Consider the following 16,914-nt stretch of genomic DNA (forward strand, 5'->3'; position numbering starts at 1 on the left):
GACCCCACAATAGGGATAAAACTTTTTCGCAGAAGAGAGTTTAATTGGACTCGTGGCCACTCATTACAATTAGAAGAAAAGAGGTTTAACCTTAACCCCTTCCCGCCGACCGAACGCATATATGCGTCCTCGGCTTTCCGGGGTTATACCGGGATGATGCCCGCAGCTGCAGGCATCATCCCGGTACCGTTGTTTTCAGCGGGCGATCGGCTACCCGAATATAACAACCGATGCGGCTAAAAGCCGCTCGGTTGTTATACCGGAGGAGCGGGAGGGGACATCCCCCCCCTCCCGCCGCCTCCCGCCGCTGTTACCGGGCCTCCCGTGCGATCGGGAGGCCCGGTGTCCGGTCCGCTGCCTTCGGCGGCTGGGGGCGGACTGGAACGAAGCTGTGAGCGGCTTCGTTCCAGCCTTCTTCTTGTAAATGCGGAAGCGACGTCATGACGTCACTTCCCGTTTACTCGGCTGCCAATGGCGCCGAATTTAAAAAAGTACACAGTATTCAGAATCGCCGTTTTCGGCGATCTGAATACTTTGAAGTGTAAAGGAGGGATGGGGGGTCTTTTAGACCCCCCATCCCTCCATAAAGAGTACCTGTCACCACATATTACTGTCACAAGGGATGTTTACATTGCTTGTGACAGCAATAAAAGTAAAAAAAAAAAAAAAAAAATTTAAACACAATTTATAAAGTACAAAAATAAATAAATTAAATTAAAAAAAAAAAAAAAAATTTTTTAAAGTGCCCCTGTCCCCGCGAGCTCGCGCAGCGAAGAAAACGCATACGGAAGAAAAATTGGGGTAACTTTACTGTTTGGATTTTTTAAAATTCATGAAAGTGTCACTTTTCCAAAAATTTGCGTTTAAAACACCGCTGCACAAATACCGTGTGATAAAAAATATTGCAACAATCGTCATTTTATTCTCTAGATTCTTTGCTAAAAAAATATATATAATGTTTGGGGGTTCTAAGTAATTTTCTAGCAAAAAATATGGATTTTAACTTGTAAACACCAAATTTCAAAAATAGGCTTAGTCATGAAAGGGTTAAACTACGTAGAGGGTTCTTTACTGTAAGAGCGGCAAGGATGTGGAATTCCCTTCCACAGGCGGTGGTCTCAGCGGGGAGCATTGATAGCTTCAAGAAACTATTAGATAATCACCTGAATGACCGCAATATACAGGGATATGTAATGTAATACTGACACATAATCACACACATAGGTTGGACTTGATGGACTTGTGTCTTTTTTCAACCTCACCTACTATATATGTAACTATGTAACATCATAGTTACACTGGTGATGTTTCAGAGCTCCAAAACGTCACCTTGTAACTATGATGTGATCGCTAAATAAAGCTTTGGACCTGTTCTGGAGATCCTTGGTGTGCTGGTGACATATTTTTTTTTTAGGAAAGAGGACACGCTTGATAGTCTGTCAGTGTCCTGCCACCCCCCCACCAAGAAGGTCATTCATATACTTGTAGTGATCAATTTTCCCCCTGCAAATCACTGCTGCAACCTGTAGTCTCACACTGCACTGTTCTGCTGTGGTCTGTAGTCATGTACATGCAGAGAGCTGCACAGACATGACCATCACCTACAACATTAGCAAAAAAAAAAAAAACTGAAGTCTTGCATAACTGGGAAGGGACTTGTTTTTTTTGCCAGTGTCCAATCAACTGAAGGTGGTAACATAAACCCTATTCTAATGGATATGAAGATGCCCTGGTGTACCCATTATGTATGACAAATACCTACTGATGAACACAGAGGGCAAAAAAACAAGGGCTTTTAACCCTTCCCTACTATATGCAAACAAAATAAAAAGTCGTGGAGTAAAGCCCTGTACACAAGAGCAGAATCTCGGGAAACATTTGCCAGTACAAAAAATTACCGCCCTACATTCTGCCTGTATGCATGTCAGTCAGAAGCCGGGTGTTCGGCCAGCTTCTGTCAGACATGCATGCTGGAAAACCAGCAGCCGACCGACTCCTGATCAGCGCTTTAATGCAATGGCAAAGAGCGCTGACCAGAGTGCTCTGGCTGGGTGGGAAGAACACAACAGCTCAGCGGGGAGATCGATGCACTAACCTTGCATGGTTAGCACAGCTGCTCCTGACTAGAGCAGTCAGTTTTGTTTCGTGGAACCCGCGGGGTTGCACGAAAAAAAAAAAAAAACAAACAGTAGTGTGTACCAGGCTTTAAAGCTGGACTACAGCTTTACCTTATCTTTAGGATGTTCATTCACACTCTCCTCCTACACTGATTCATACATACATTTGTGCCTGTAAACTTTACGTACCACTACATAGCAAGGACGGTGCAGGACACATTCTTAAACCCACCCAACTTCCAGGCTGAGCGACTTACAATTACAAAGCAGCTCACTTCTAGACTCATCTCCATACGATGGCTAGTCTCTTACACCCATTGGTTCGCAGCTCTTGAAACTAAGCTGTGGTGAAGTGAATGGGCTGTCTTCCAGCCCTCCCTACACAGCATGGACTTGAGAAAAGGACAGAAACAGCCGGGAACCATCAATGACGTCAGAATACTCACAAAAAGTATGTTTTGTTTTTTTTTACAAGGGAAGAATGAAAGCTAATTATAGCGTAGCTATCAAGGAGGGATGCATTTTTTTTTTCAGATTACACTTCATCTTTAAAGCGATTTCCAATTCATCCTGAAATTACTGCAAGGTAACAGAATTATTGTGGAAAAAAACTGGGTCAGGATCATCAAGCTGCTGACTGCACATCTGCAGCTAAACAGTGTTTGGTGTCAATGTGTACAAGCCCTTATGAGTTAAGGAGGCTGATTTACTGACAAACAAAAAAAAACAAAAACTGAAACAGTGCAAGCCTTTTTTTTGCAAGTAAGTGTAACATATTAGATATATTGTTCTCATGTATTAGCCAACACCACTATATTATGTTTTTTAAAGAATTTTGATGCCGTAGTTGAAAGCTTTCAAAGAAACATTTTATTTCAAAATAAGTTATGTTTCACAATTTTTTATTACTTGCCCAATTCTGTATTATACAAAGGCAGCAAGCTTAAATTGCATTAGACAGTGTAGAGATCATAAAAGCAAACAGAACTTTAGACACATATTATTTATGTACAATTAAAAGTTACCAGTGCAACAAATTTTGTTTTAGGAGTCTAAAAATTATGTACAGTTTTACATGCTCAAATTAAGAACAGAAGATAAAATTGTAAGGCAAAATAAACCATTGCTGCTCAAGCTAACCCAATCAAAATCAGTGTTAATGGGATTGTTTGTACACTTGAGAGATAAAATCACTTCAAATATTCAGACATTCTAAAATGGCCAAGCAAGGGAAATTCACATGGATTGCCATTCAACATGGTTATTCATTCCCAAATCATTTAGAGAGATTATCTATAAATTTTGCATTGATTTTTCAAAGAACAAACTTGCATGGCCTCCTAATAGTCATTACATTATCACAGGCCAATACTGTACCTTAGTCTGTCCCACAGACTCCACAGCCTGTTAATACCAAGGATTTGTTATGCAACTTTATCTGCTGCTAAGACAAACCCATTCAAGTCTCAAATCAAAACTGGCATTCTGTAAAAGTATAAAGTATCTCTTAATACAAAAACACAGCATATACAAAAGGATCTGGTTTAATCTCCTTACCAGTGGCATGCAGACTCTCAGTTAATCTTCATTTTGTTTTTACAGGAGCTGGCAGTAGCCTTTCAAATAAAAAGAAAATACTTTGATACTGGACAGCAGCAGCTTCTTCCCCCTCCTTCTCCGTGGCATTAAATGCATTTTCCACAGTGCTGCCACCAAATGCTATTTAGGGTATGAGCTTTTCTGAGGGTTTATAAGTGCAAATAATTTAAAATAACCTGTAGTGACAAAATATAGAGACTGCTATCCCAAACAAGTCTTCTTAACAGTAGGTCAGCACGGCAGCCCCTGTATTTCTCAGTACATGTTTCCTTCACAAGGGCAGAAAATATACATTAAAACTAGGCTTACATAAAAGGGCAGTCAGTTGCATTCACAAATATAAAAACAGAATAGTGTTAAGAAATGAATCCATCCAAGATAAATTTATAATCCTGATGAAAAGGCTTTCTTATACATAGATTTGTCATACTCAACCCCTCCTCAAACCAAAATCTAGTAGAAAACTCTTGAGAAAAGGGCTGTACGGTCAATGTAAATACAATGTATATCACGCCATATATTTACATATTTGTAAATGTTATCGATAGAATACTAGCCCTTTTATCTAAGGGAGCTTGTAATTTTAGATTTTCTGCATATTACAGTGCAGGCATCCAAGGAACCCATAGAACAAACTTGGTCACGTAAAAATTGAATAAGGAAACAAGTCTTCAATCAAATTTTTTAAAAATATACCCATTATTTATACGGAAGCTTCAGGCAGCCTTTGATTCTCCAGTTTTAATGCTGCAGGAACCAGAGGCTGCCTATTCATCTCATTATATTAGTGGACTTCTAAAGCAGAATTTTCAGTGAAAATATTCCCATCAGTGACACATTTAATTGTTGCACCACATTAACTTTGATGTTTCTGTTTTACTGTTCCTGCAATGGTTTTGAAGCTGGGTTGGGCATGTTGCTGGCGTTTCTTATGTTTAAAATGCCTTGATAAAGCTGTTTGGTCCCAACAACAGAGAGCAACACAGCGGTGCCACACCTCATTTACATGATGCCACTGAGTAAAAGGTTACTGGCAATGTTTATTATTCACTAGGTGACCTTTCATGAGGCCAACATTGTGTATGAAGTTTGCCAGTAGTGGAGAAAACCATATTTCATTTTAAAAGGATGCCAGATTTCCACTGCGGCGAGAAGCTGTATTCTCATTTATCTGTATCTCATTTTCACACAGAAGAGAGCTCTCCTCATTCCCATTTAAGTGTTCATAGATATTGTTGGATAGATTCCCATTCATGATTCGTTCATCTTTTCTCAGGGAAACTGGAAGGCTGGACAAGGTGAAAGAAACATCTTTGAAGGCGTGCAATAAAAAGATGCCAATAATAATGGTTAAGAAGCCACTAAAGGTCCCAATCATGTCATTAGCAGGCATATGTCGCCATTCTTTGAACAGGATGGCAGAGCATGTAAGCACTGAGGTGGTAAAGAACACATAGTAAACTGGAGTCACTAGGGAGGTGTTAAATATATCCAAAGCTCGGTTTAAATAGTTTATCTGAGTGCTTACACAAACAATAAGGCTGACCAATAAGATCCAGGCCAAGGGATTCTTCAGGACAGGCTCTCCAGCAAAGATTCCTTTAATAGCAATTCCTAATCCTTTGACACAGGAAACAGAAAGGGCTCCAATGACAGAGCAGATGGAAATGTACACCAAAAGATTGGATTGTCCATGACTTGGTCCCACCACAAAAATGAGAATCAGTGATACAATGATCACTGCTGTTGCAAAGAGCACAAAACCTAAAGAACAGAAAAAAATAGCGCATTACATATTTGTTTTTTTAATGGTAGTGTCATATTTAGTTTGTGTATTTGCACACATATGCATTTTTCCATATCCTACACCCACTGGTATACAATTATAACGAAGCCTGGCTGAAATGCATGTTCCTGCATTACACAGAATATGTGAGAGTTTTCTACACCCTTTCTCCCACTCATGTGCATCCCTTCCCTTAAAGTGGTAATAAACCCAAAAACAAAAAATGTAATTGCAGCTTACCAATCCTTAGATGTGGTGGCTGCATTCACTTTCTTTTTTTTAGGCTTTTCACCTTTGTTTCACCTGGTGATCCAGCCAGTAACACATTTCCTGTCCTAAGCTGGGTTTTTTTTTTTTTGGTCAACCAGCCAATTGAAAAAAATAAAAATAAAATAAAAAAAAAAACTGACAGATCCCTGCATCACACATCGTTGTGTGGATACCCAGCTTCATACTACAGAAACAGCCGTAGGGAGTTTATGATAAAAAAAAAAAATTCACAGCACAACACAACAAAGTTCCACTGAGAACTCATAGCATGTTTTTTCAGATCAGACTCTGCAAAAACCAAAGAAATTTTCCATGGTGCAAAGGCAAGATCTGATCTGTTAAAGTTGCTGTGTGGCAACAAGGGGGTCTTGGAGTAATTCATCCCTCAAATGCTAAATGAAGCCACCTATACTCTCCATGCAAGGTCTCATAATTTGAATTATTTAGTTAAGACACCTGCCAAGCCTAAATCTAAAGATCTAAAGTAGACCTGAAAAAAAGTGAAGATCTACTATCTTATGGGGAGCATCTAGAAACATCTAAAACAGTGTTTCTCAACTGCAGTCCTCAAGGCGTCCCAACAGGTCATGTTTTCAAGATTCCCCGCAGATGAAACGGCTGTGGTAATTACTAAGGCAGTGAAACTGATTAAATCACCTGTGCAAAATAATGGATAGCCTGAAAACATGACCTGTTGGGCGCCTTGAGGACTGGAGTTGAGAAGCACTGATCTAAAAAGGTCTACATTTAGTTTTGAAATCCTCCTCTAAAACCACAGTGCACTTCCTGGTATGCAAGTTTCTGTAGCCTTATAGTTAACGCCCCCCACCCCCAGCCCCCCTAAATAGTTACCAGAGTGTGATCTTGAGCCAGCGCTGTGCCCAAGGGTAGTAGCGCTGTTCTCTCTCTACACTGAAGTCATTGGCTCCTGCTGCTGTCAATCAAATCCTGTGAGGGGGGAGCCGGGGGCACTGTGTGTGTCAACAGATTAGCTAATTGAACAAAAAAAAAACCCACCTCCCCCCCAACAGATCCTCACATCAACACAACAATGTGTGATGCAGGGATTTCTCCCACTGTGCGAGTGCGAATGCGGGTGCGGGTGCCCCCGCCAGAATATACTGATCAGCACTTGCAGCCATTGACTGCAATCGCTGAGTGAAGGTTGGTTTTCCAGAAAGACCATTCAACAGAAGTTAGCCTCTGTTGAACAGACAGCGGTACACATATACTGAAAGTTGGCCGGTTCCTGCTTAACTGGCCCACTCTCAATGTCAGTACTGGGATTTAGGATGTCTGCATTCTGAATAAAGTAGTAAAGCAAACACCTTTGGACAACAGCATTTCCAGTCTGGAGAGAGGCTAGTGTTAGATACGCTAGCAGATTTAAATGGACTGAACTCCAGCCAACACTCTACAGCTTTTCCTTTTGGAATAAAAGTTTTACACAAATAAATTGCTGTCATTGTTAACTACTTGCCGCCCGCACTATAGCTGAAAGATGGCTACAGCGCGGTCCTTAATTGTGATGTCCTTCCGAGCAAGTGCTGTCTGTGCAGGACGTGTGTGGCGCGCTCTGTGATCGAGTCTATGAGACTCAGCTGATCACAGATCTGAGTAAGGGGTCGATCCCGGACCCTTACCACGTGATCATCTGCAAGCCAATGACGGCTGATTACTTGATGTAAACAGAAGCTCGGTAATCTGTAATTTTTTTTCCCCCTTATGCTGTCAGCAAGGGAAAAAAAGAGCCGATCACCGGCTTCTGTCAGAGGGACAACGGTCCCTCACACAGAAAGCCGTGGCTGCATTTTCTGTGCACACCAGTGTCAGTTGCCAGTGCCCACTGTGCCACCTATCAGTACCCAGCAGTGCCACCTACCAGTGCCCACCAGTGTCTCATAATCAGTGCCACAGATCAGTGCTGCCTATCAGTGTCACCTACCAGTGCCGCCTATAAGTACCCATCAGTGTAGCCTCATCAGTGCACATCGGGGAGAAAAATTACCCGTTTTCCAAATTTTATAACAAAACTATGAAACAGTTTTGTTTTGTTTTTTCAAAAATTTCGGTCCCTTTTTGTTTTATTTAGCAAAAAATAAAAAACCCAGCAGCAATTAAATACCACCAAAAGCTGTATCTGTGTGAAAAAAAATGATAAAAAGTTCATTTGGGTACACTGTAGCACTGTCATTCAAAGTGTGACAGTGCTGAAAGCTGAAAATTGGTCTGGGCAGGAAGGGGGGTTAAGTGCCCTGTAAGCAAGTGGTTAAATGATTAGTCTCAACACCCTAAAAGCTACTTTGTCTGGATGGTTATGGTCTGTTAAAGAAGGTTGCAAAATAACAGATTTACTGGCTGGATCACAACGTGAAAATCTAATGCAGCCACCACATCTAAGAATTGGTAAGCTGAAATCCAATACATTTTTGTTTTTAGGTTTAATACTGCTTTAGAGTTCATTCCACTTTTTTGTGTGTTGCTGTTGTGGTGTTTTAGAAAATTTATCTCAGTGGAGGATGCGTTTTACTGTTAACTGCACTAAACACTAGGGTGTGGATATAATTTGGCTTGCCTAATTTGGGGAAGCTGAAGAAAATAGGAGTTCTCTCTTTAACCACTTAAAGTGGTTGTAAACTCTCACAAAAAAAAAAAATAATGACCTGCAAGACAAAGGCATAATGAGCTAGTATGCATCGCATATTGGCTCATTATGAAATACTTACCTTAGATCAAAGCTGTTGCAGTGGTCCCCATACACCACTGTGACCAGTAACGTGTCTCCTGGAGTTATTTCCTGGTTCGCGGGCTCCGGTGCGGTGATTGGCCGGTGCCGCGATGACGTCACTCCCACGCTTTGCATGTGGAGCCGCTGGTCACAGCACAGCTCCTGAAGAATCGGCACGAACGAGCCGTTTCTTCAGTGTGCATGTGCCGATGACGTTGGTACATCCAGATACAGTGAATGGTGCAATTTTAGGAGATATTGACTGTACCTACAGGTAAGTCTTATTTATAGGTTTACCTGTAGGTAAAAGTGGTGTAACAGGGTTTACAGCCACTTTAAGGACCAAGCCTATTTTTTACACTTGGTGTTTACAAGTTAAAATCGTTTTTTTTTTTTTTTTTTTTTGCTAGAAAAGTTACTTAGAACCCCCAAACATTATATATTTTTTTCAGACACCCTAGAGAATAAAATGGCGTTTGTTGCAATTACTTTATGTCACACCTTATTTGCGCAGCAGTCTTACAAACGCATTTTTTTTTTTGCAAAAAACACACTTTTTTGTATTAAAAAAAAAAAAGAAAAAGTAAAAAAGATAGCCCAATTTTTTTATATTGTAAAAGATAATGTTACACCGAGTAAATTGATACCCAACATGTAATGCATCAAAATTGCACCTGCTCGTGGAATGGTGACAAACTTTGACACTTAAAAATCTCCATAAGCGACATTTAAAAATTTCTACAGGTTACCACTTTTGTGTTACAGAGGTCTTTTGCTAGAATTATTGCTCTCACTCTAATGATGGTGGTGATACTGCACATGTGTGGCTTGAACACCGTTTACATACGCGGGCGCGACTTACGTATGTCCCTTAAAAAAAAAAAAATTTGATCACTTTTATTCCTATTACAAGGAATGTAAACATCCCTTGTAATAGAAATACACAGAACCTCTTTAATGTGAGATCTGGGGTCAAAAAGACCTCAGATCTCACATTTGCACTTAAAATGCAATAAGTCTTTTTTTTTATATATATATATATTTTAAAAAAAATTGCCCCTTTAAGGTCGTTGGGTGGAAGTGGCGTTTGACATCGCAACTGTCAACCAATGGCAAAGAGTCAAGTCGGGGCCATCATTCCCTCTCTTGACTTCCTAGATCATCTCCGCCGCTACCGATGGATCCAGTAAGTGGCAGAGACGACCATGTCCTGGCAGGAGCGGGGTGGGCTCCTCTCCCACCACAGATGAAAGTGATCTTGCGGCGAAACCGCCACGGAGACCACTTATTTTAAAGCAGCCCGCCTGCCTTTGAAGAAAATACCAGGGTTATGGCAGCTATCTGCTGCCATAAGAACAGTATTAAAGATCAAAGTAGCAACCTTACTCCATGGTGGGCGGTCCAGAAGTGGTAAAGAGGAGCTACAGTCTCCTACTCCAAAAACATCCCCGTGATCCTTAAAAACAAATTAAAAAAAAAAAAACAACACACACCTTTTTTTTAAATTTGGATATGGTCAGTATTTAAATAAATTGCTTACTTTCCAAATGTCTGAGTTAGTTGCCCCTGATAAAATGCTGGTGGCAGCCATCTTAGGTGTGGGCATCTGAAGCCAGTGCCAGCGAGTTTGGGGATGTAGTGCAGCTGGTTTACCCAGAATGCAACTCCCAATCTTGCGCATGCGCACAAGTGAGTGCCCAACGTACAGGTTGCTATAGCAATGGTTGCAAAATACCATAATTTCATGATTTATGTCTCTTCTGTAATAAGCCTGCCTGCTCGCTGTTTCTTACAGTGGCACTTCAGTTACACTTTCAGAGCAATGTCTTCTCCATTTCAAATGGTGCAAAAAACAATGTGATTAAGTTATCTCACAGTCAGTACATACATGGTTTACTTACAAAAGATTACAGGGACACTTCAGTCTATAGGGGAGACTACAATGTCACAACTTAGGTACTTAGACCTAGATAGACTGAGATCCCTGTGCCTAGACACGTTTTAGGGGCTGGACATCGGGTCACTGACCTTAGGTTTATAGTAAAAGACCAGGTCCCAAAGCTTAAAAAGGGGCAGTTACCACAGCACGGCCTTGAAATGCAAAGCGATATTATTAGATTTTTTTAAATAAATACTTTACGGTCACAAGGTTTAAAACATGATTTAGATTTGTTTCTTTAAATGGATTTTCCCTGTTTCTGGAGTAGAATTCATCTAGCGATTACACCTGTAATTCACTGGTGTTGTTGCCATGTATCTTTAAAATATCTAATGTGTTGTCTATGTGCTGCAACCTCTCTATCCCTATAAAATGCTATGTGGTTTGTTGCAATGCCTTTGTCGCAAAGGTAGGTGGGTAGGTGCAGCTATGCAGAAAAAAAAAGTTCATCTATCTACACACACACTTAGGCCCCTTTCACACTGAGGCGGTTTGCAGGCGTTATTGCGCTAAAAATAGCGCCTGCAAACCGCCCCTAAACAGCCTCCGCTGTTTGTTCAGTGTGAAAGCCCGAGGGCTTTCACACTGAAGCGGTGCGCTGACAGGAGAAGAAAAAATCTCCTGTCAGCCGCATCTTTGGAGCGGTGAAGGAGCGGTGTTATTCACCGCTCCTAAACCGCTCCTGCCCATTGAAATCAATGGGACAGCGCGGCTATACCGCGGTAATACCGCGGCTATAGCCGCGCTATACGAGGGGTTTTAACCCTTTTTCGGCCGCCAGCGGGGGGTTAAAACCGCACCGCTAGCGGCCGAATACCGCGGTAAAACAGCGCTAAAAATAGCTCTGTTTTACCGCCGACGCCCCCTACCGCCCCAGTGTGAAAGGGGCCTTACCGCATTCTTTTTTAAACACATATACACTATTTTTATAATATATACATGCCCTCCTATATTTTTACCATTCAATAGAGATAGAATTTTACGGTCTATGTATTAAGTGGCCAACCCCTTAATGATTATTCTTGTCTGGTATCCAGCAAAAAAAAAAAAAAGAAAATTATGTTTTTCTTTGTGAAATTTTATTACTAACAGTACATAATATTGCACTGACACCTCATAACACAGAATGTCTGTATGTAGGTACAGTACCTGGGTCCGCTAATTTAATGGACATTTCATTTAAACTCCGAATTTCCTCTTCCTGAGGGGCATGGATAACCATCACAGTTGATCCCAATATGCTCAGCAAACATCCGATCTTTCCATGCAGATTTAATTTCTCATTAAGGAAGTATGAGGATAGGATGGCACTGCAATGAAAAAAGGTCAGCAGTCACAACACACCTTAAAGAAAGCGCACATATATGTTGTTGTTTGATACAAACTAACAGACACCATCATCTGCTGATCTCCATTTACAGCTTTATTTGTAGTTCTGTCAAATTCCTGGAGGGTGGTGCATTAAATAGCTATTCTACCCTAAACTAATATTTCATCTATAGTCAGTGTCCGATTTGTGAAATCACTTCCCTATTTTTTTTTTTTTTTATTAAATCTCTCAGGAACTCCAATGATGAGATTTCCTTGACACGTTTCCTGAGCAGCAGTTAAGCAGTTAAAACCAGGCAAACCTCACCTCTTGGCAAGTAAAAGCATTTACAAAACCTTTAATTAGAGAAGTACACTTCAGAGCAGAGAGTTCCATACGCACCTTCACCCCACTATGCAATTTAAAAATTACAATGTCAGGCTTCAGACCAAACTAGTCCACCACCTAAACAATCCAATGCACTATGACAATTATGGACAGTAACTGACTGATGCAGAGATTAGCAGAAAAACAAGGTGAACTTTTGCTCAGGCATTCTCAAGCCAATACATCCAAAAGGGGAGGGGGATATCTGACCTAGAGCTAGTGGATAGCTGTCTAACCCCTGTGAGTACCCTTGGGTATCTGGCTGCCTGAATGAAGCAGTGCCCTTCAGATAAACTCAACCAGGTTAAACAACATCCAAAGAATCAAAGTACCTTGTTAGGATGTTTAGGATTACGACAAAAGATGGCAACACAATGTACCGATTTAGGTAGAAGAACCACTTTAGGTAAGAAAGAGGACAGAGGCCCCAACGCCACCTTATCCTGGAGAAGAATCAGAAATAGGTACTTGCAGGAAAGCACAACCAACTAAGAGATCCAGCAAGCCAAAAGGTAATGGCAACCAAAAAGCAGTGAAACTCCAATTTGAAGGCTCTGGATACCACTCTGCAGACCCAGTCACCTGTGATACGGAGTCCAGGCAGCTGCAAGGTCCCGTAATCAACCTCCAAACCCCACATGTGGGGATGCCCCTTAACTGTGACTGGGATTTGCCTTTGGAACAAAAGGACTTGGGTGTCAAATTTTTCTTATGGAACTGGGTTGTAGGTTTCCAAGGCTGGTTGCTTGCAAAGGGAACTCTTCTTGGATTCTGGAAGCGCAATTGGTTTACCTGTCACCTTCACCTTCTTCTTAAGGGGTAGGAATATGCTCTTTCCTACAGTCACCTTCTGTATGAAGGCATCAAAAGATAGCGCAAACAAGCATTTGCCCTCAAAGAGCAGCCTCTCAAATTTCTTCTTGCAGGGAAGATCTGCTGACCAACACTTAAACCAGAGGATCCTCCTCCTATGGATAGACATGGTGCCCACTCTAGAAAGCTACCATATGAAATCTTCCAAGGCATAAACTGTGAAGCTACAGGCCCATGGAAAGTCTTCCAGAAGCTGCCGGATCATCCAGGTCATATTCTACAGAATGGGAGCAAAAGCTTCGCCCAGACCTTAAGGGCTTGGCAAACGAATCTATAACAGGCTGTAGAGTTGCTTCTAACTAGAGCAGTGGTTCTCAACTCCTGTCCTCAGGAGCCACGAACAGGCTAAGTTTGCAAGATAACCGAAATACATCACAGGTGATCTCATTTGCTGCTCAGTGATTGCAGTATTCTAGCCTACATTTCCCCAAGGCAATACTTAAAATCTGGCCTGTTAGTGGGTGCTGAGGACAGGAGTTGAGAACCACTAAACTAGAGAGAGGGGTGCCTTAAAGAGGGTTTCAAACCTCTTATCCATGGCATAGTTAAAGACCGGGACCTCATCTATCAGGAACGTCAGTAGGACATAGCCAGGCCAACTGCCAGAGCACCCCATTTCTCCTCCTCCATGGAATACTGGTGAGCAAAATACTTTGGCAGTGAAAACGCTTTCACTGGGTGAGCCCAATGGGCAGACATCAATTCTTGTATATGAAGGTGACCCAAACACAGTGACATTAGGGGAAGAGGATTCTGGCAGCGTACCTTAACTTAGAGCTTACCACATCAGCCAGGAAGCCCACAGTGGACTTTTGTGTCTCAGACGGTGAGCTTCCTCCTGTGAGGACTTCAATGCTGCAGAAATGTTTCTGTACCATTCCCCAGATCTGTGCCTCGATACAATCCTGTCTACAGACAATTCCTTGGACTTCGTGGCTTGGTTTGTGCTCTAACACTGTTATCAGTGGGACTTTATACAGACAGGCATGTGCTTTTCCAAATCATGTCCAATCAACTGAATTTACCACAGGTGAACTCCAATCAAGCTGTAGAAAAATCTCAAGGATGATCAGTTAACATGATGCACCTGAGCTAAATTTTGAGTGTCATGGCAAAGGCTGTGAATACTTATGTAAAAGTGATTTTTTTCTCATTTTTTATTTTTAATAAACTCTTTGACGTTGTCATTATGGGGTATTGTTTGCAGAATTTTGAGAAAAATAATTTATTTAGTCCACTTTTTAATAAGGCTGTAACATAACATAAATTGTGGAAAAAGTCTCTTCCTCTTACTGATGAGCTACTGGCTGTCCCTGATCTTGTATGTGGGTCTGGATACAGTTCATCTTGGCCTGCTGGCCATAGTGACAGGTCCAGATACAGCCCACCTCTGCCCAATTAGGGTTGCAAGGAACAAGCCATGAACTAGGAGACCGAGCCCACAAGAGAGAGATACATGGGAGGAACATCCATCACATAAGGACACTAGCATAAAACTAAGGCTTAGTGGAGCTGGAAGGGGCTATGCCTGGGCAATGATTGCTGCCTTTTTTTGGCCAGTGTCTATTTACCTGAAAGGGTCAGCATAACCCAAATAGTCATGAACATTAACGTCTGTATCCTGTGATGTATGCTTAAAAAGAGCTTCACCAAGTTCCCTATCCACAAACAAGTATTTAATCGTCGAAATTTGGGTGCAGGCACAGCCCCACTGCAAGAGCTGGTTCTTTTTTTAAGTTTCCTGGAGTTCAGCTTTAAATGTATTCTTTTTTGTTAGATTACAAGCAAAACAGTTTATGTCATTGTAAATGTTTGTCTGCTATGGCGGATTTGGACCATGGTTTTAAACAGTACATGTCAGACCTGCAACTTTAAACCTATATGAACTATTAACTAAAACAAGTAAGAGCCTGTGCTGTAAAATAGACAGATGATACTGTATGTTAATTATATTGTTAATTTCATAAATATAGACCAATAAACAATATTGATAAGGCAGACAGATAAAATAAGATTAGTTCTGATTTATATACAGATAAATTATAGAATTATAGGCATAGTACCTGACCAGTACACTCAAAGCTCCTAAGGGTGTCACAAGAGTAGCTGGTGCAAAAGCATATGCGGCAAAGTTTGCAACTTCTCCAGCTCCCACTGAAAGATAGAAAAGCAGACTGTCAGTCTATAGAAAGAGCTCAGAGCACTACTGCAACACTCAGTGAAATTGGATATAATGAACAGATTGACAATTCTAGATTTTCCCATCAGATATTGGTTTGCTTTCTATGGATACCTTATATATAGTAAAAACAGCAGATAAAAGGTTAATAAAACAGGTTTTCCAAGACTTAACAGGACATAAAATTTTAAACAGACTAAACATGACATAGCTGTTGTAAATCTAAAGCAGCAGAATCTACAACCCCAATTCCAAAAGAGGTGAGACATGGTGTAAATCTACATAAAAAACAGAATGCAATCATTTGCAAATCTCATAAACCCATATACTATTCACAATGGAAAATAGAAAACATATCAAAAGTTTACACTGAGAAAATAGATCATTTTAGGGGAAAATAAAGGTAAACTTTAAAAATTGATGGCAGCAACACATATCAAAAAAGTTGAGGTTAAGATTTATTGGCAACGGGTCAGTAACATGATTTGGTTTAAACCACTTCAGTACTGGGCACTTCCACCCCCTTTCTGCCCAGGCCAATTCTCAGCTTTCAGTGCAGTTGCACTTTGAATTGCGCAGTCATGCAACACTGTATCCATATGAATTTTTTAATCATTTTTTGAGACAGATGGAGCTTTTTTCGGTGGTATTTAATAACCATTGGATTTATTTTTTACTAAACATGCGGAAAAATTATATATATTAGTAAATTTTTCCTCTTCACTGATGATCAGTGCAAATGTCCCCTGTCACACTTGCCTGTTACCGGCTCGCCTCTCCTAATGTGTGACAGCACGTGAGGAAAGGAATGCTGATAACCGGCAAGTTTGTTTACATGTGATCAGCTGTGATTGGACACAGCTTATCACATGGTAAAGGGTCACTGTGATTGGCCCTTTACCGCAATCTGTGATCAGTTGTGTCCAATCACAGAGCATGCCAGATGCATGCCCCAGGGGGTACCTGGTTCTGGGAGGATGTCCATGAAAGCCCTCCCAGTTTTTGGCTATAGCGCACATCTGAACTGGTTAAAGAGCATTTGAAAGAGTCAGAATGTCTCAGAAATAAAGATAGGCAGAGGTTAACTAATCTGTGAAAAGCTGTGTCTAAAAATTGTCAATTTCAAAATAATGTTCTTCAACCTAAAATTGCGAAGGTTTTCAATATATCATCATCATCTACAATACATAATATCCTCAAAAGATTCAGAATCTATAGAAATCTCTTTGCTTAAGGGACAAGGCCAAAATGCATTGGAGGTCTGTAATCTTCCGGCTCTCAGACAACACTGCGTTAAAAACAGGAATGATTCTGTGATGACATTACTGCATGGGCTCAGGGACACTTCCAAAAATAACTGTCTGAGCACAGTTCACCATGCCATCCAAAAATGCAAGATAAAGCTCTATCATGCAAAGCAGCAGCCACATCTGAAAATTAATTAAAACCCCATGCGCTATTCAAAAATATAAATCAGGGGGCGTGTCCAAGATGGCGCTGGGAGCAGACGTACTCTAGCTGAGCTCCCGTCTCCGGCAACGAATCCTGCGTTGATCCTGGTGATAGTGACCCACGATATAGCAGTCACCCAACGGAGTATTAGCAGGGGGTCCGGGCGATGCCCGTGGGCAAACGGCACGGTAAACAGAGCGATTTGGCGACCTCTGGGAGTTCCCGTCCCTCGCTGCGGCCTACGACACACGCGGCACACCATATGGAGGCCCAGA

At 41.2% G+C, this 16,914-nt stretch overlaps 1 protein-coding gene across 4 annotated transcripts in view; it reads right to left on the reverse strand.

Moving 5' to 3' along the window:
• Nucleotides 1-2,964: 2,964 nt before the first annotated feature.
• NIPA2 (NIPA magnesium transporter 2) overlaps nucleotides 2,965-16,914 on the reverse strand; it is a 58,016-nt gene continuing 44,066 nt past the window's right edge. For all 4 annotated transcript variants that reach the window (XM_073614612.1, XM_073614613.1, XM_073614615.1 and 1 more), the window contains 3 exons: nucleotides 15,072-15,162; nucleotides 11,589-11,749; nucleotides 2,965-5,480 (listed from right to left, as the gene is read on the reverse strand). In XM_073614612.1, the coding sequence (XP_073470713.1) occupies nucleotides 4,837-5,480; nucleotides 11,589-11,749; nucleotides 15,072-15,162 (896 nt within the window). In that variant the 3' untranslated portion in view covers nucleotides 2,965-4,836. The remainder of the gene's footprint in view (nucleotides 5,481-11,588; nucleotides 11,750-15,071; nucleotides 15,163-16,914) is intronic.

Source organism: Aquarana catesbeiana, linkage group LG02 (genome assembly GCF_042186555.1).
Source record: "Aquarana catesbeiana isolate 2022-GZ linkage group LG02, ASM4218655v1, whole genome shotgun sequence".
NCBI lineage: Eukaryota > Metazoa > Chordata > Amphibia > Anura > Ranidae > Aquarana > Aquarana catesbeiana.